Below are 20,671 nucleotides of genomic sequence, written 5' to 3' on the forward strand. Positions count from 1 at the left end.
CCCTGTTCCTCTTATGATATATTAACTCACAGTATTGTATAGTCCCTGTTCCTCTTATAGAATATTAACTCACAGTATTGTGTAGTCCCTGTTCCTCTTATAGAATATTAACTCAACAGTATTGTGTAGTCCCTGTTCCTCTTATGATATATTAACTCACAGTATTGTGTAGTCCCTGTTCCTCTTATAGAATATTAACTCACAGTATTGTGTAGTCCCTGTTCCTCTTATAGAATATTAACTCAACAGTATTATAGCGCTCAGCATTCCTTTCTCTCATGGATGAATGTCAGTCTGAGTGAGATACTGGAGAGGAGAGAGCAGAAAAGGAGAGACTGGAGAGGATTAGAGGATGGATAGTCTCACGACTGTTTCCTGTCTTCAACCAGCCCTTGGTGACAATGGTAACAATGGACCCGCCCCCCCCCCCCTCTCCCTTCCTCTGTCATCCCTCTCTCCAGTGATGCTCCCGTCGATGAGCCGCACACGGACCGAACTCAACCACCCCCGTCTCGGACCAAGGAACCCAATACACCAGTCGGCACGCAGCCTCCTCTGCCCATGAGAAGGATCCACCAGCCACGGCCTGAAATCAGTGAGCATACTAAACCCCTCCCATCCATCCTTAACCCCACCCCAAACTCCCTAACCTCACCTCTCCCTGACTTAGCCCACCTCTTCCTTCGTAACTTCCTCGCTCTACAATCAACAAACTCATCCACAGCTTCACCCCTAACCCTACAAACTCATCCACAGCTTCACCCCTAACCCTACAAACTCATCCACAGCTTCACCCCTAACCCTACACACTCATCCACAGCTTCACCCCTAACCCTACACACTCATCCACAGCTTCACCCCTAACCCTACACACTCATCCACAGCTTCACCCCTAACCCTACACACTCATCCACAGCTTCACCCCTAACCCTACACACTCATCCACAGCTTCACCCCTAACCCTACACACTCATCCACAGCTTCACCCCTAACCCTACACACTCATCCACAGCTTCACCCCTAACCCTACACACTCATCCACAGCTTCACCCCTAACCCTACACACTCATCCACAGCTTCACCCCTAACCCTACACACTCATCCACAGCTTCACCCCTAACCCTACACACTCATCCACAGCTTCACCCCTAACCCTACACACTCATCCACAGCTTCACCCCTAACCCTACACACTCATCCACAGCTTCACCCCTAACCCTACACACTCATCCACAGCTTCACCCCTAACCCTACACACTCATCCACAGCTTCACCCCTAACCCTACACACTCATCCACAGCTTCACCCCTAACCCTACACACTCATCCACAGCTTCACCCCTAACCCTACACACTCATCCACAGCTTCACCCCTAACCCTACACACTCATCCACAGCTTCACCCCTAACCCTACACACTCATCCACAGCTTCACCCCTAACCCTACACACTCATCCACAGCTTCACCCCTAACCCTACACACTCATCCACAGCTTCACCCCTAACCCTACACACTCATCCACAGCTTCACCCCTAACCCTACACACTCATCCACAGCTTCACCCCTAACCCTACACACTCATCCACAGCTTCACCCCTAACCCTACACACTCATCCACAGCTTCACCCCTAACCCTACACACTCATCCACAGCTTCACCCCCAACCCTACACACTCATCCACAGCTTCACCCCCAACCCTACACACTCATCCACAGCTTCACCCCCAACCCTACACACTCATCCACAGCTTCACCCCCAACCCTACACACTCATCCATGTTTTTCTCTGGTCATGTCATTATTAAGGTGATCAGCTGATGTTGGTGTCTCTCTCTCCCTCTGTTTTAACTGTCATTTGACCCATCTAATGTAAAAAATAACTTGATAAAGTTACATGTTGTTTCTGACTTTGTCTACTAGTGGAATGATGGCAAGGTGTGGACAGAGAGAGACTGATATACAGTAACTGTTGTCTTGTTGTTAGACAGCAGATGCTGTTGATTCTCTTTTTTCAAACAGAGCCTTCTGATGCTGCTGAACCTGTCCTGTACTGTCTCAGTGGCTGTAGCTCAGAAGTGATCTCTGAACTCTCACATCTTCTTCTCTTTTCTATCTCCCTTTCTTTGTCTCTGTCTCTGTGTCTCTCTGCCTCTGTCTGTCTCCGTGTCTCTCTCTATGTCTCCGTGTCTGTTTCTCTGTCTCGATGTCTCTTTCAGGGTCAGGTGACTGTTCAGATGACTATGAAGATCCAGACCAAGTCTTCCCCAAGCCCCAGGCTGTGAACCTGGCAGAAGATCCAGACCAAATCTACTCCAAGCTCCAGTCTGTGAACATGGCAGACAGAGTAAGAGTGTGTGTGTGTGTACTGTGAGTATGTACTAGAGTGCTGTAATGTTATTGTGTTTCTGTGTGTCAGTGACTGCTGTGTTGTCCAATAGGATGTGTTCCTGCCAGTGCCGGGGTGGGGGAAGGGACGGTACAACTCTCTCTGCAGCGACGATGAACTATTGGATGATGACAATGAGCCAATCAGCAGCCAGTGAGTCTCCCCTGACCTCTGGTGACATCTTTGTTCCTGTAGCGAGAGAGGGAATAACTCTTTCTTTTGCTCTCTCTCTCTCCTGCTTTCTCTCTCATTATCCCTTTCTCGCTCTTACTCTCTCACTCTCCTGCTTTCTCACTTTCTCTCAGTCGGAGCTCATGGCAGGACTATGGTCTGAGTACGCTCCAGGGTAGTGTCTACCTGCCGGTCAGAGGCAGGGTCCTTGCCCCGCCCCCTAGAGATGGCACCTCCCCTGAACCCTGCCCTGTTCTAAAGAGTGGCTGGCTGGATAAGAACCCAACCCAGGGGTACATAACACACACACACACACACACGCACACACGCATCCAGTATATGACCCCTAACTGTGTGTATGTGTGTGCAGGTCTCTGTACTACCAGAGGAGATGGGTGAAGCTGGATGTTGACTACCTGAGATACTTTGACAACGAAAAGGTGCAGTAGCCTTCAGTTGGCCATCTACACATTCCTGTTAGTCTATACATTAACTAGGATGTTAGAGTGTATTCGTGTTTCTCTGTTGATTGTGTGTGTCTGTGTGTGTGTGTGTGTGTGTGTGAGAGAGAGAGAGCGGTCCTATGAGTCATGGTGTGTTGTGTTGCAGGAGGTATACTCTAAGAGGATCATACCAACAGCTGCCATTACGGGGGTGACCAACGTGGGGGAGCAGAAGTTTGAGGTGGTCACAGCCAACCGAACCTTTCTCTTCAAAGCCGAGAGCGACTGTGAGTCCGTGTGTGTGCACATCCTTTGTTGCTCTTCTCTGGTTGTCAGGCCAGAATCCTTGACCACAAGTAAACACAGCAACATGGTTTGATCCATGGTTGAATACACAGGGCTTAGGTCTCTGTGTGGTCTTCTCTTCTAATATTAGTCAGATAATAAGTATTATACTGTGTGTGTTTCTTTATAGAGCCATGTGGTGGTTGTGTAACAGAGAGATGAGAAACAGCTAGTTCTCATCAGGCCTGAAAATTACAGCCCGGTCCGAAATCACAGAAATGTAATGAGTCCCGAACCCCGATTTCTAGAAAACAGCACATTGATTTAAACTAGTATTGAGAACAATGCGACTGGCGGAGGAGGGTCGCAGCTGAGTGAGGAGACGAGGAAACAGTCCTGGTCTTAGAGAAGTGAGGACAGAGGAAAACTTACCTTCGTTATGACCAAATGATTGGAATAAAGTAGGCTAATGCAATTGAAGCCATGTATCATATTGTTGCTTACTGAAACACCCGAAGTCCTATCAATAATAATGAAAGAAATGGTCAACTAGATGATCACATCAGCACCGTTTAGATGATTCGAGTGTGGGGGACTCATCTTGATAAATCAATCAATGTCAATTGGTTTTCACTGATTCTCCGTTTAGATATTTGGTAACAATTAGGCTGGGGGAAATGTTAACTAAGTTAATTAAGGTAGGAGCTAATGATCATATTTCTTCTAGTTTTCTCATAGATTAGCTGATAAGAACAGTTTGCTAGCATGTTATGTAGCTTAACAAGTGGATTTTGCTCATCACTCTCGCAGTAGCCTGAACTAGCAGACGATATTGCCACTCCTATTTATTACATCTTCAATTTAAGCCTATTAGAAAGTATGTACCTTCGGGCCTGGAGGGAAGCGAAAGTCATTCCCCTACTTAAGAATAGTACATCTCCCTTTACTGGCTCAAATAGCCGACCAATCAGCCTGTGACCAACCCTTAGTACGCTTCTGTGAAAAAATGGTGTCTGACCAGATACAATGCTATTTCACAGTAAACAAATTGATCCGTGTGTGTGATAGATGAGCTGATCAGAACAGTTTGCTAGCGTGTTATGTAGCTTCACTCTCGTAGTAGCCTGGCATCTCCAAACCTAAATGTGATTTTGTTTCACCAAATCTCCCGTCTGTATATTTGGTTAATTTATTTCTTTCCGGGCCAATAAGTGGAGGTGGTATGTGTCATTTATTAGTTTACTCATCTATCACTGATCAGAAACATTTAGCATGCAATAATGTAACCTAAATCAAGTGTGTTACATATAGTCAAATTCATGCTGCTTTATTGGCATGAAAAACATTGTCAATATTGCCAATGCAACAATGTATACAATATACATTGTAATAAAATTACAAATAACATAAAATGGTAATAAATAATAAATACAAAAATAACAATAAAATGGTAATAAATAATAAATACAAAAATAACAATAAAATGGTAACAGTCAACAGTAGAAATACAATAAATATAAAAAGCTAAACATGGAAAATGAAACTATAACTAACTGTCATCCTCAACATTATATCAGTACTACAACCATCATCATTACAACTACCATCATCATTACAACTACCATCATCCTTACAGCTACCATCATCCTTACAGCTACCATCATCCTTACAACTACCATCATCCTTACAGCTACCATCATCCTTACAACTACCATCATCATTACAACTACCATCATCATTACAACTACCATCATCCTTACAGCTACCATCATCCTTACAGCTACCATCATCCTTACAGCTACCATCATCCTTACAACTACCATCATCATTACAACTACCATCATCATTACAACTACCATCATCCTTACAGCTACCATCATCCTTACAGCTACCATCATCCTTACAACTACCATCATCATTACTACAACCATCATCATTACAACTACCATCATCCTTACAACTACCATCATCCTTACAACTACCATCATCCTTACAACTACCATCATCCTTACAACTACCATCATCATTACAACTACCATCATCCTTACAACTACCATCATCCTTACAACTACCATCATCCTTACAGCTACCATCATTACAACTACCATCATCCTTACAACTACCATCATCCTTACAACTACCATCATCCTTACAACTACCATCATCCTTACAACTACCATCATCCTTACAACTACCATCATCCTTACAACTACCATCATCCTTACAACTACCATCATCATTACAACTACCATCATCCTTACAACTACCATCATCCTTACAACTACCATCATCCTTACAGCTACCATCATTACAACTACCATCATCCTTACAACTACCATCATCCTTACAACTACCATCATCCTTACAACTACCATCATCCTTACAACTACCATCATCCTTACAACTACCATCATCCTTACAACTACCATCATCATTACAACTACCATCATCATTACATCATTACAGCTACCATCATCATTACAACTACCATCATCATTACAACTACCATCATCATTACAACTACCATCATCATTACTACTACCATCATCATTACAGCTACCATCATCATTACAGCTACCATCATCATTACAGCTATCATCATCATTACAGCTACCATCATCATTACAGCTACCATCATCATTACAGCTACCATCATCATTACAGCTACCATCATCATTACAGCTACCATCATCATTACAGCTATCATCATCATTACAGCTATCATCATCATTACAACTACCATTACAACTACCAGCACCATTACAACTACCATTACAGCTACCATCATCATTACAGCTACCATCATCATTACAGCTACCAGCATCATTACAGCTACCAGCATCATTACAACCACCAGCATCATTACAACCACCAGCATCATTACAACCACCAGCATCATTACAACCACCAGCATCATTACAACTACCATTACAACTACGACCATCGTCATTACAACTACGACCATCGTCATTACAACTACGACCATCGTCATTACAACTGCTACCATCGTCATTACTGCTACCATCGTCATTACTGCTACCATCGTCATTACAGCTACCATCGTCATTACAATGACCATCATCATTACTACAATGACCATCATCATTACTACAATGACCATCATCATTACTACAATGACCATCATCATTACTACAATGACCATCATCATTACTACAATGACCATCATCATTACTACAATGACCATCATCATTACTACAATGACCATCATCATTACTACAATGACCATCATCATTACTACAATGACCATCATCATTACTACAATGACCATCATCATTACTACAATGACCATCATCATTACTACAATGACCATCATCATTACTACAATGACCATCATCATTACTACAATGACCATCATCATTACTACAATGACCATCATCATTACAACTACCATCATCATTACTACAATGACCATCATCATTACTACAATGACCATCATCATTACTACTACCATCATCATTACTACAATGACCATCATCATTACTATGACCATCATCATTACAACTACCATCATCATTACTACAATGACCATCATCATTACAACTACCATCATCATTACAACTACCATCATCATTACTACAATGACCATCATCATTACTACTACCATCATCATTACTACAATGACCATCGTCATTACCGCTACCATCATCATTACAACTATCATTATCATCACCCTCCTAACCGTTCCACTACATTTTGGAATGATAAACAACAATAATAATATAATTAACAATAAGAGTAATTAGAATAATACTAGTAAGAAGTAAGTTACTATTTACTATGCAGATGTTGTTATTCAGTGTCCCTCAGGCTATGACAGGCAAATACATATTTGGCTGAAAGAGGAGCCGTCATAGTCTATAGTAGCCTTATATAAAGCTATCAAGCTGTGAGAGCGGGTCCTGTTTCATCGGTCTTCAATATAATCAATCATTCATGTAGGCTAATTACACAGCATACGAGTCATTCACACCTTTAAATACAGTCAAGCATTTTATTCTGAAATGAAATAACAAAGGGAGCCTTGACTAATTAAACACTAAATGATTAACTAGAATAATCTCTTAAAAGCCCCGTGTTTTGAATGCATGTTTGATTAGTAAAACATCTGTATCCGTTATGGGTGTACTTTGGGTAGTTTACAAGGGTCCCCAAGGTGGGTGGGTGTACTTTGGGTAGTTTACAAGGGTCCCCAAGGTGGGTGGGTGTACGTTGGGTAGTTTACAAGGGTCCCCAAGGTGGGTGGGAGTATGTTGGGTAGTTTACAAGGGTCCCCAAGGTGGGTGGGTGTACTTTGTGTAGTTTACAAGGGTCACCAAGGTGGGTGGGTGTACTTTGGGTAGTTTACAAGGGTCCCCAAGGTGGGTGGGTGTATTTTACAAGGGCCCCAAGGTGGGTGGATGTACTTTGGGTATTTTACAAGGGCTCCCAAGGTGTGTGGATGTACTTTGGGTAGTTTACAAGGGCCACCAAGGTGGGTGGGTGTACTTTGGGTAGTTTACAAGGGCCCCCAAGGTGGGTGGGTGTATTTTACAAGGGCCCCCAAGGTGGGTGGGTGTATTTTACAAGGGCCCCCAAAGTGGGTGGGTGTATTTTACAAGGGCCCCCAATGTGGGTGTATTTTGTTAGGCTGTGTGGGCATTAATAGATGCCATTAGAACATGGCTTCTTCTGATTCGCTGTCTCGGGGATCATCATTGTCCCCAGTGCACTCCAGCCTATTCTTATGGAAATTTGAAACATTTAAATCAGAAAAAAATACTTTCATCATGGCCACAAATGTCTCTGGCCCAGCCAATATTGTAATCGTGGCGCTGCTAGTGTCTGCAGCTGCTGCTCAGAGATACTGTGTCAGCTAAAAGGTGCAAAGACACACAGTTATTGTTTTTTTTCTGAACACAAAACGGCAAACCTGAAATCCACCCGTCCTGAATCAGCCCCATCGGGATGAAAATGAGAACTGTAGAAACAGCAACTCATCTGCCCATAATGCAGACATCAGCATCAAGCTGTTCATATCACGCTGCTGCATGCTAAATCACTCTTCGTGTGTGTGTGTGTGTAGCTGAGAGGAATGAGTGGGTGGCAGTGCTGCAGAACTTCACTAGGGGGTGCCAGGAAGGCAGCAGGGAGATGACCTCATTGGTCCCGCCCTCCTTTCTGACCCCTGAACAGGAGGGCTACCTGGAGCTGAGGGGCCTGCGCTCCAAACTCTACACAGTCGTCTCCGGAGACAAGGTCTTCCTCTACAAGAACATGGAGGTGTGTGTGTGTTTTCAAAGACAAATATGTACATACTCCATGCATTCGAACCCTAGTCTGTTTGGTCCTAGGGCTATTTGAAACAATGGGTGTTTTTCAATACCAATACTACCGTGCTCCACACGCTCATGCTTTGAGTGCATTCTCCAACCACATTCTCTTGAGTACGTTGTTGTGAGGACGAGTGTGAAGAACGCATAAAACATTACATTTGAGAACCACTCGCACTCCCCCTACTATATTACCTCACGCTGCTCCTCCCCCTACTATATTACCTCACGCTGCTCCTCTCCCTACTGTATTACCTCACACTGTTCCACCCCCTACTATATTACCTCACGCTGCTCCTCCCCCTACTGTATTACCTCACGCTGCTCCTCCCCCTACTGTATTACCTCACGCTGCTCCTCTCCCTACTGTATTACCTCACGCTCCTCCTCCCCCTACTGTATTACCTCATGCTGCTCCTCCCCTACTGTATTACCTCACGCTGCTCCTCTCCCTACTGTATTACCTCACGCTGCTCCTCCCCCTACTGTATTACCTCACGCTGCTCCTCCCCCTACTGTATTACCTCACGCTGCTCCTCCCCCTACTGTATTACCTCACGCTGCTCCTCCCCCTACTGTATTACCTCACGCTGCTCCTCCTCCTACTGTATTACCTCACGCTGCTCCTCCACCTACTGTATTACTGATAGAGGAATTCTAAATTCCTGTATGTTTTATTGCCAAAACCAATTCGCACTCATTTCTAATTCATTAATGAGTTGTAAGTTCATTAATTATGCATGAAGTAGATTGAGACCAGTCTTAAAAGCCAAAGGTAACAGCGTTTATTACAAGAGAGTACTAACCGCATACACATATTTCCACAGGTTATAAACTGAAAATGACGTCAGCGTTTTCTAAACGTTCTATCTATTTCACTAGTAGAGGGGCCCTCTAGCTCTGGAGCCTTCACGTTATCAGCACGAAGTCAAGGCCAGTCAGTATAAATCAACATTCTAGACAATCTGGAGATGGGCCGTTCCCGCCACCTGGAGATTGTACAACTGAATGAACTAAGGAACAGACCTTCATTGTTACTAAACTCCTGACTACATTATATACAATTGGGAATGGGAGCAAGAGAGAAAATTCACATGTACAGTACATTATAGCATTTTGACTAGTCAGTTCTGATTGGAATGTATACATAATTAGTCATGTCAACCATAATTTCCTCTATCAATTACCTCACGCTGCTCCTCCCCCTACTGTATTACCTCACGCTGCTCCTCCTCCTACTGTATTACCTCACGCTGCTCCTCCTCCTACTGTATTACCTCACGCTGCTCCTCCCCCTACTATATTACCTCACGCTGCTCCTCCCCCTACTGTATTACCTCACGCTGCTCCTCCCCCTACTGTATTACCTTACGCTGCTCCTCCCCCTACTATATTACCTCACGCTGCTCCTCCCCCTACTGTATTACCTCACGCTGCTCCTCCCCCTACTGTTTTACCTCACGCTGCTCCTCCCCCTACTGTATTACCTCACGCTGCTCCTCCCCCTACTGTATTACCTCACGCTGCTCCTCCTCCTACTGTATTACCTCACGCTGCTCCTCCTCCTACTGTATTACCTCACGCTGCTCCTCCCCCTACTATATTACCTCACGCTGCTCCTCCCCCTACTGTATTACCTCACGCTGCTCCTCCCCCTACTGTTTTACCTCACGCTGCTCCTCCCCCTACTGTATTACCTCACGCTGCTCCTCCCCCTACTGTATTACCTCACGCTGCTCCTCCTCCTACTGTATTACCTCACGCTGCTCCTCCTCCTACTGTTTTATCTCACGCTGCTCCTCCTCCTACTGTATTACCTCACTCTGCTCCTCCCCCTACTGTTTTACCTCACGCTGCTCCTCCCCCTACTGTATTACCTCACGCTGCTCCTGCCCCTACTGTTTTATCTCACGCTGCTCCTCCCCCTACTGTATTACCTCACGCTGCTCCTCCCCCTACTGTATTACCTCACGCTGCTCCTCCTCCTACTGTATTACCTCACGCTGCTCCTCCCCCTACTATATTTCCTCACGCTGCTCCTCCTCCTACTGTTTTATCTCACGCTGCTCCTCCCCCTACTGTATTACCTCACGCTGCTCCTCCCCCTACTGTATTACCTCACGCCGCTCCTCCCCCTACTGTATTACCTCACGCCGCTCCTCCCCCTACTGTATTACCTCACGCTGCTCCTCCCCCTACTGTATTACCTCACGCTGCTCCTCCCCCTACTGTTTTACCTCACGCTGCTCCTCCCCCTACTGTTTTACCTCACGCTGCTCCTCCCCCTACTGTATTACCTCACGCTGCTCCTCCTCCTACTGTATTACCTCACGCTGCTCCTCCCCCTACTGTATTACCTCACGCTGCTCCTCCCCCTACTGTATTACCTCACGCTGCTCCTCCCCCTACTGTTTTACCTCACGCTGCTCCTCCCCCTACTGTATTACCTCACGCTGCTCCTCCCCCTACTGTATTACCTCACGCTGCTCCTCCCCCTACTGTTTTACCTCACGCCGCTCCTCCCCCTACTGTATTACCTCACGCTGCTCCTCCCCCTACTGTATTACCTCACGCTGCTCCTCCTCCTACTGTATTACCTCACGCTGCTCCTCCTCCTACTGTTTTATCTCACGCTGCTCCTCCTCCTACTGTATTACCTCACGCTGCTCCTCCCCCTACTGTATTACCTCACGCCGCTCCTCCCCCTACTGTTTTACCTCACGCTGCTCTTCCCCCTACTATATTTCCTCACGCTGCTCCTCCTCCTACTGTTTTACCTCACACTGCTCCTCCCCTACTGTATTACCTCACGCTGCTCCTCCCCCTACTGTTTTACCTCACGCTGCTCCTCCCCCTACTGTATTACCTCACGCTGCTCCTCCCCCTACTGTATTACCTCACGCTGCTCCTCCCCCTACTGTTTTACCTCACGCTGCTCCTCCCCCTACTGTATTACCTCACGCTGCTCCTCCCCTACTGTATTACCTCACGCTGCTCCTCCCCTACTGTTTTACCTCACGCCGCTCCTCCCCCTACTGTATTACCTCACGCTGCTCCTCCCCCTACTGTATTACCTCACGCTGCTCCTCCTCCTACTGTATTACCTCACGCTGCTCCTCCTCCTACTGTTTTATCTCACGCTGCTCCTCCTCCTACTGTATTACCTCACGCTGCTCCTCCCCCTACTGTATTACCTCACGCCGCTCCTCCCCCTACTGTTTTACCTCACGCTGCTCTTCCCCCTACTATATTTCCTCACGCTGCTCCTCCTCCTACTGTTTTACCTCACACTGCTCCTCCCCCTACTGTATTACCTCACGCTGCTCCTCCCCCTACTGTTTTACCTCACGCTGCTCCTCCCCCTACTGTATTACCTCACGCTGCTCCTCCCCCTACTGTTTTATCTCACGCTGCTCCTCCCCCTACTTTTTTACCTCACGCTGCTCCTCCCCCTACTGTATTACCTCACACTGCTCCTCCTCCTACTGTATTACCTCACACTGCTCCTCCCCCTACTGTATTACCTCACGCTGCTCCTCCCCCTACTGTTTTATCTCACGCTGCTCCTCCCCCTACTATATTTCCTCACGCTGCTCCTCCTCCTACTGTTTTATCTCACGCTGCTCCTCCCCCTACTGTATTACCTCACGCTGCTCCTCCCCCTACTGTATTACCTCACGCTGCTCCTCCCCCTACTGTATTACCTCACGCCGCTCCTCCCCCTACTGTTTTACCTCACGCTGCTCCTCCCCCTACTGTATTACCTCACGCTGCTCCTCCCCCTACTGTATTACCTCACGCTGCTCCTCCCCCTACTGTTTTACCTCACGCTGCTCCTCCCCCTACTGTATTACCTCACGCTGCTCCTCCCCCTACTGTATTACCTCACGCTGCTCCTCCCCCTACTGTATTACCTCACGCTGCTCCTCCCCCTACTGTATTACCTCACGCTGCTCCTCCCCCTACTGTTTTATCTCACGCTGCTCCTCCCCCTACTATATTTCCTCACACTGCTCCTCCTCCTACTGTTTTACCTCACGCTGCTCCTCCCCCTACTGTATTGATGTCAATTCTTCGTGGGTAGCTAGCTACCAATTCTATCTGGCTAGCTAACAGTACTAGTAGCCAGCCAGTTTGCCCTATTGACTTATTATGGGGCTTGTGATCTATGGTACGTAGGCAGTTAAACATGCCAAAATTAACAAAGCATTTATTTATTAACTTATCAATATAAAATATTGTCATCAGGCAACATATGAGATGTGAATCTCGCTTTTACTCAAATAATGTCTGCCAATACATTTGCGTTAATTTATACGAGTTTGTGTCTTATTTCTTTGCATACTTTCCGTTGAAGCTGGCATCGATGCATGCTTCAAAGTATGTACAAACTGAGTATGCATTCGAAAAGTGCCCCCTCCCCGTGCTCCGTTTCGCATACTTTGATTTGGAGCCATACTCCGACCCTCCCGTGCTCCAGTGTGTGTGCTCGGAGCAGGGTAGGATGTATTTTGAGAAACACCCAATGTATTTGGAAATAAGCATTTAAGTTAGATTTGGCTATTTGGTTCGTTCCACAAAATGAGTGTCTTTTTGTGTCCATTTTGATATTTTGAAGTAGAAATTGTGTATATATATAATAATAACAATAATCATCATCATCATCATCATCATCATCATAATAATAATAGTATTTTAAAAGCCTGTTATGTTACATAAAGTGCCCTTTAATACAGACCAAATGGAGAATTCAATAAAGGCTTAAAGTGAAGCGCCAAAATTCAAGTGTCTCTCCGTCAACCCTGTGTCACTTCTAGGAAGATTTCAAACCAATTGTTTTAGGGGGTAGATCAGCTTTAATATTGCAGATTGTAGTTTCCATCAATGTAATTGTTTGCATTATTTCCAATCCCGCATATGTATTATTTTGTATATACAGTGTATTCGCAAAGTATTCTGACCCCTTGACTCTTTCCACATTTTGTTACGTTACAGCCTTACTCTAAAATGGATTAAATCGTTTTTTCCCCTCATCAATCTACACACCATACCCTGTACTGACAAAGCAAAAACAGTTGAAAAGAAATGTCTTTATTATTTACAATTTAGCAAGGCTGCATGTGTAAAGATGCACTAAATAACAAATACTTAAATATGCATATATTTGAACCCAGCTCTGATCATGGTTGCTGTAGTGGGTGATGTCAGCTGTGTGATGTGTGTGTGTTCTGTTTCCAGGACTACCGCCTTGGCATCGGTATCACGTCTATCGACATGAATGTAGGAAACGTGAAAGTCACTGACCGCCGCAGTTTTGATTTGACCACACCCTACCGCATCTTCAGGTTTACACCCATACACCACACACGCACACACACATTCAGAAACACAAACAGCAGGGTTGGAGAGGGAGTGTTCAGCTTGACCGGATTACTGTGTGTGAGTGTGAGAGGTCCGACATTTCTCAGTGTTCAGAGACTTGGGGTTAAGGTTAGAATTAGGTTTAGGAGTTAGAATTAGGTTTAGGAGTTAGAATTAGGTTTAGGAGTTAGAATTAGGTTTAGGAGTTAGAATTAGGTTTAGGAGTTAGGTTTAGAATTTGGTTTAGGAGCCAGGTTTAGGTTTAGGAGCCAGGGTTAGAGTTAGGGTTAGGAGCTAGGGTTAGAATTAGGTTTATGAGCTAGGGTTAGAGTTAGGTTTAGGAGCTAGGGTTAGAGTTAGGTTTAGGAGCAAGGGTTAGAGTTAGGTTTAGGAGCTAGGTTTAGGAGCTAGGGTTAGAGTTAGGTTTAGGAGCTAGGGTTAGAATTAGGTTTAGGAGCTAGGGTTAGAGTTAGGTTTAGGAGCTAGGGTTAGAGCTAGGGTTAGAGCTAGGGTTAGAGTTAGGTTTAGGAGCTAGGGTTAGAGTTAGGTTTAGGAGCTAGGGTTAGAGTTAGGTTTAGGAGCTAGGGTTAGAGTTAGGTTTAGGAGCTAGGGTTAGAGTTAGGTTTAGGAGCTAGGGTTAGAGTTAGGTTTAGGAGCTAGGTTTAGGAGCTAGGGTTAGAGCTAGGTTTAGGAGCTAGGGTTAGAGCTAGGTTTAGGAGCTAGGGTTAGAGTTAGGTTTAGGAGCTAGGGTTAGAGTTAGGTTTAGGAGCTAGGGTTAGAGTTAGGTTTAGGAGCTAGGGTTAGAGTTAGGTTTAGGAGCTAGGGTTAGAATTAGGTTTATGAGCTAGGGTTAGAGTTAGGTTTAGGAGCTAGGGTTAGAGTTAGGTTTAGGAGCAAGGGTTAGAGTTAGGTTTAGGAGCTAGGTTTAGGAGCTAGGGTTAGAGTTAGGTTTAGGAGCTAGGGTTAGAATTAGGTTTAGGAGCTAGGGTTAGAGTTAGGTTTAGGAGCTAGAGTTAGGTTTAGGAGCTAGGGTTAGAGCTAGGGTTAGAGTTAGGTTTAGGAGCTAGGGTTAGAGTTAGGTTTAGGAGCTAGGGTTAGAGTTAGGTTTAGGAGCTAGGGTTAGAGTTAGGTTTAGGAGCTAGGGTTAGAGTTAGGTTTAGGAGCTAGGGTTAGAGTTAGGTTTAGGAGCTAGGTTTAGGAGCTAGGGTTAGAGCTAGGTTTAGGAGCTAGGGTTAGAGCTAGGTTTAGGAGCTAGGGTTAGAGCTAGGTTTAGGAGCTAGGGTTAGAGTTAGGTTTAGGAGCTAGGGTTAGAGTTAGGTTTAGGAGCTAGGGTTAGAGTTAGGTTTAGGAGCTAGGGTTAGAGTTAGGTTTAGGAGCTAGGTTTAGGAGCTAGGGTTAGAGCTAGGTTTAGGAGCTAGGGTTAGAGTTAGGTTTAGGAGCTAGGGTTAGAGTTAGGTTTAGGAGCTAGGGTTAGAGTTAGGTTTAGGAGCTAGGGTTAGAGCTAGGTTTAGGAGCTAGGGTTAGAGTTAGGTTTAGGAGCTAGGGTTAGAGTTAGGTTTAGGAGCTAGGGTTAGAGTTAGGTTTAGGAGCTAGGGTTAGAGTTAGGTTTAGGAGCTAGGGTTAGAGTTAGGTTTAGGAGCTAGGTTTAGGAGCTAGGGTTAGAGCTAGGTTTAGGAGCTAGGGTTAGAGTTAGGTTTAGGAGCTAGGGTTAGAGTTAGGTTTAGGAGCTAGGGTTAGAGTTAGGTTTAGGAGCTAGGGTTAGAGTTAGGTTTAGGAGCTAGGGTTAGAGTTAGGTTTAGGAGCTAGGGTTAGAGTTAGGTTTAGGAGCTAGGGTTAGAGTTAGGTTTAGGAGCTAGGTTTAGGAGCTAGGGTTAGAGTTAGGTTTAGGAGCTAGGGTTAGAGTTAGGTTTAGGAGCTAGGGTTAGAGTTAGGTTTAGGAGCTAGGTTTAGGAGCTAGGTTTAGGAGCTAGGTTTAGGAGCTAGGTTTAGGAGCTAGGTTTAGGAGCTAGGGTTAGAGTTAGGTTTAGGAGCTAGGGTTAGAGTTAGGTTTAGGAGCTAGGGTTAGAGTTAGGTTTATGAGCTAGGGTTAGAGTTAGGTTTAGGAGCTAGGGTTAGAGTTAGGTTTAGGAGCTAGGGTTAGAGTTAGGTTTAGGAGCTAGGGTTAGAGTTAGGTTTAGGAGCTAGGGTTAGAGTTAGGTTTAGGAGCTAGGTTTAGGAGCTAGGTTTAGGAGCTAGGGTTAGAGCTAGGTTTAGGAGCTAGGGTTAGAGTTAGGTTTAGGAGCTAGGGTTAGAGTTAGGTTTAGGAGCTAGGGTTAGAGTTAGGTTTAGGAGCTAGGGTTAGAGTTAGGTTTAGGAGCTAGGGTTAGAGTTAGGTTTAGGAGCTAGGGTTAGAGTTAGGTTTAGGAGCTAGGGTTAGAGTTAGGTTTAGGAGCTAGGGTTAGAGTTAGGTTTAGGAGCTAGGGTTAGAGTTAGGTTTAGGAGCTAGGGTTAGAGTTAGGTTTAGGAGCTAGGGTTAGAGTTAGGTTTAGGAGCTAGGTTTAGGAGCTAGGTTTAGAGTTAGGTTTAGGAGCTAGGGTTAGAGTTAGGTTTAGGAGCTAGGTTTAGGAGCTAGGGTTAGAGTTAGGTTTAGGAGCTAGGGTTAGAGTTAGGTTTAGGAGCTAGGGTTAGAGTTAGGTTTAGGAGCTAGGGTTAGAGTTAGGTTTAGGAGCTAGGGTTAGAGTTAGGTTTAGGAGCTAGGGTTAGAGTTAGGTTTAGGAGCTAGGGTTAGAGTTAGGTTTAGGAGCTAGGTTTAGGAGCTAGGGTTAGAGCTAGGTTTAGGAGCTAGGGTTAGAGTTAGGTTTAGGAGCTAGGGTTAGAGTTAGGTTTAGGAGCTAGGGTTAGAGTTAGGTTTAGGAGCTAGGGTTAGAATTAGGTTTAGGAGCTAGGGTTAGAGTTAGGTTTAGGAGCTAGGGTTAGAGTTAGGTTTAGGAGCTAGGTTTAGAGTTAGGTTAAGGAGCTAGATTTAGGTTTAGGAGCTAGGTTTAGGAGCTAGGGTTAGAGTTAGGTTTAGGAGCTAGGGTTAGAGTTAGGTTTAGGAGCTAGGGTTAGAGTTAGGTTTAGGAGCTAGGGTTAGAGTTAGGTTTAGGAGCTAGGTTTAGGAGCTAGGGTTAGAGTTAGGTTTCGGAGCTAGGGTTAGAGTTAGGTTTAGGAGCTAGGGTTAGAGTTAGGTTTAGGAGCTAGGGTTAGAGTTAGGTTTAGGAGCTAGGGTTAGAGTTAGGTTTAGGAGCTAGGGTTAGAGTTAGGTTTAGGAGCTAGGGTTAGAGTTAGGTTTAGGAGCTAGGGTTAGAGTTAGGTTTAGGAGCTAGGGTTAGAGTTAGGTTTAGGAGCTAGGGTTAGAGTTAGGTTTAGGAGCTAGGGTTAGAGTTAGGTTTAGGAGCTAGGGTTAGAGTTAGGTTTAGGAGCTAGGGTTAGAGTTATGTTAAGGAGCTAGGGTTAGAGTTAGTTTTAGGAACTAGGGTTAGAGTTAGGTTTAGGAGCTAGGTTTAGGAGCTAGGGTTAGAGTTAGGTTTAGGAGCTAGGGTTAGAGTTAGGTTTAGGAGCTAGGGTTAGAGTTAGGTTTAGGAGCTAGGGTTAGAATTAGGTTTAGGAGCTAGGGTTAGAGTTAGGTTTAGGAGCTAGGGTTAGAGTTAGGTTTAGGAGCTAGGTTTAGGAGCTAGGGTTAGAGTTAGGTTTAGGAGCTAGGGTTAGAAATATATAATAATAATGTGTCTGAATTATGTGTCTCCAAGGTTAGCTGTACAAGACTCTGTGTGTGTGTGTGTAGTTTTCTAGCGGATTCGGAACAACATAAGGAGCAGTGGGTAGAAGCAATGCGTGACGCAATTGGAGAAGCTCTGTCCAATAGCGAGGTGGCTAAGCAAATCTGGGCGGAGCCTAGCAACTGTTGCTGTGCCGACTGTGGCGCCGCCAAACCTGAGTGGGCTGCCATCAACCTGTGTGTGGTGGTCTGCAAATGCTGTGCAGGTCAGTGTGTTTACTGTCATCAGATAGTTGTAGAACTTTCAGATCCACTGACCTTTGGTTGGACCTGTTTCTCTATTATACACAGAATGCAGTCATAGAATTATGTATTTTTTTGCTTGTGTGTGTTGTAGGAGAGCATCGGGGTTTGGGCCCCAGCATCTCTAAGGTGCGCAGTCTGAAGATGGACAGGAAGGTGTGGACAGAGGAGCTTATACAGGTACACACACACACACACCACTATGTCTTACTATACTTGTGAGGACTTTTTGAGGACCAACAATTGATTCCCATTCAAACTCCTATTTTCCCTAACCCTAAAACATTAACCCCTAATTCTAACCCTGACCCCTAAGCCTAAAATAGTATTTTTACAAGTGTCCTCACTTCTCAGAATTTTAGTTGTTTTAATATTCTTGTCAAGACTTCTGGTACTCACAAGAATACGAAAACAGACACACAGACAGACAGAGATTTGGTGTCCCTATCTAACCTCCCCCTCACCTGTCCCCCAGGTGTTCCTGTTGCTAGGAAACGAGCGTCTGAACAGGTTCTGGGCGGCGAACATCCCTCCCAGCGAGGCGCTGAGTCCTACCAGCTGCAGCAAAGCCCGCCGAGAATTCATCAGATCCAAATACAGACAGGGCAAATACCGCAAATATCACCCCCTCTACGGCAACCAGAGAGAGCTCAACAATGTGAGAACAACCTTTACATAACCCGAGTCGGACCTACCTCCAACCAAACCTTAACTTAACCCTTTATATAACCCTAAACTGACCTACCTCTAATTTAACCCTTTATATAACACTTAGCTGACCTATCTCCAACCTAACCTTAACCCTACCAGTATCCATACAGTGTCTATGTTCACTTTCTACATAAACAATATCAGTGATGAGATAAGAAAGTGTCAAATTAATTTATTTGCAGATGACTCTGTCATGTACTCTATCGCTTCAACGGCTGACCAAGCATTATCACTATCGGAGACAGATTTTAAGATATTACAAGGGTGTTTTATACAGCTGAAACTTGTTTTAAATGCAAAGAAAACACATTTTGTGATTTTAAATAGGTTCAAAAAGTTGGTTGAAAATACACTTGCACTTACGAGCTTAGATGGTTCTCAAATTAATCGGGTCTCTGCAAATAAATACTTAGGGATATGGTTGAATGATGAACTGTCTATTAAAATGAATGTTGGCGAACTTTGAAAAACGGCTAAAAATCAAGCTAGGGTTCCTCTATAGAAACAGGACATGTTTGTCCTCTACAAATATAAAAGAAATTGTGCAAGCTACTTTTATGTCTGTTATAGATCATGGGGATATTATCTACATGAATGTTACGGCAACAACACTTAAATCGCTGGATGCTACTTATCATTGCACACTTAGGTTTATTACGGGTGCTAGCTACAGAACTCACCACTGTGTTTTATATTAACATGTGCGTTTGACTTCGCTGTCCGTGAGACGAGAACAACATGCTCTCCTGTTTGTCTATAAAGCACTTCTGAATAAACTACCTTCTTATTTATCATCACTCATCAATATTAGAAGTAGAATTCCTAACACCAGGTCTCAAGCATGGATTCCACTTGAGGCCCATGCGGTTTCCACAGAGTTGTTATGGCTGCCTTTTCCTGTTACGCTCCTCGCCTGTGGAATAGCCTGCAGACTAAACTTCAACTTGAGACTCTTGTCCCCCTGTCGCCCATTTTAAACATTTATTGGGGGATTTTTAGTTTTGTATTGCTTGCAACTGTTTCGGGTAATACAAGTTATTGTGATGTTAGGGGAATAAGCTGTTAGGGGAATAACCTGTGAGTGGAATAACCTGTGAGTGGAATAACCTGTGAGTGGAATAACCTGTGAGTGGAATAACCTGTGAGTGGAATAACCTGTGAGGGGAATAACCTGTGAGTGGAATAACCTGTGAGCGGAATAACCTGTGAGGGGAATAACCTGTGAGCGGAATAACCTGTGAGCGGAATAACCTGTGAGCGGAATAACCTGTGAGGGGAATAACCTGTGTCTAAATGTAATAATCTGCTGCTGTATTTCTTTGTGGTATCAAATCAAATCAAATTTATTTATATAGCCCTTCGTACATCAGCTGATATCTCAAAGTGCTAAAACCCCAAACAGCAAGCAATGCAGGTATAGAAGCATGGTGGTTAGGAAAAACTCCCTAGAAAGGCCAAAACCTAGGAAGAAACCTAGAGAGGAACCAGGCTATGTGGGGTGGCCAGTCCTCTTCTGGCGGTGCCGGGTAGAGAATATAACAGAACATGGCCAAGATGTTCAAATGTTCATAAATGACCAGCATGGTCGAATAATAATAAGGCAGAACAGTTGAAACTGGAGCAGCAGCACGGCCAGGTGGACTGGGGACAGCAAGGAGTCATCATGTCAGGTAGTCCTGGGGCATGGTCCGAGGGCTCAGGTCCTCCGAGAGAGAGAAAGAGAGAGAAAATTAGAGAACGCACACGTAGATTCACACAGGACACCGAATTGGACAGGAGAAGTACTCCAGATATAACAAACTGACCCCAGCCCCCCGACACATAAACTACTGCAGCATAAATACTGGAGGCTGAGACAGGAGGGGTCAGGAGACACTGTGGCCCCATCCGAGGACACCCCCGGACAGGGCCAAACAGGAAGGATATAACCCCACCCACTTTGCCA

General features: G+C 44.9%; 1 protein-coding gene across 7 annotated transcripts in view; it reads left to right on the plus strand.

The window, feature by feature from the left end:
- LOC135553156 (arf-GAP with Rho-GAP domain, ANK repeat and PH domain-containing protein 1-like) overlaps positions 1-20,671 on the plus strand; it is a 106,534-nt gene that overhangs the window by 33,356 nt on the left and 52,507 nt on the right. For all 7 annotated transcript variants that reach the window (XM_064985307.1, XM_064985309.1, XM_064985310.1 and 4 more), the window contains 11 exons: positions 462-595; positions 2,217-2,344; positions 2,439-2,539; positions 2,692-2,850; positions 2,928-2,997; positions 3,167-3,287; positions 8,369-8,565; positions 13,854-13,960; positions 17,779-17,978; positions 18,110-18,195; positions 18,491-18,673. In XM_064985307.1, the coding sequence (XP_064841379.1) occupies positions 462-595; positions 2,217-2,344; positions 2,439-2,539; positions 2,692-2,850; positions 2,928-2,997; positions 3,167-3,287; positions 8,369-8,565; positions 13,854-13,960; positions 17,779-17,978; positions 18,110-18,195; positions 18,491-18,673 (1,486 nt within the window). The remainder of the gene's footprint in view (positions 1-461; positions 596-2,216; positions 2,345-2,438; positions 2,540-2,691; positions 2,851-2,927; positions 2,998-3,166; positions 3,288-8,368; positions 8,566-13,853; positions 13,961-17,778; positions 17,979-18,109; positions 18,196-18,490; positions 18,674-20,671) is intronic.

Source organism: Oncorhynchus masou, chromosome 13 (genome assembly GCF_036934945.1).
Source record: "Oncorhynchus masou masou isolate Uvic2021 chromosome 13, UVic_Omas_1.1, whole genome shotgun sequence".
Taxonomy (NCBI): Eukaryota; Metazoa; Chordata; class Actinopteri; order Salmoniformes; family Salmonidae; genus Oncorhynchus; species Oncorhynchus masou.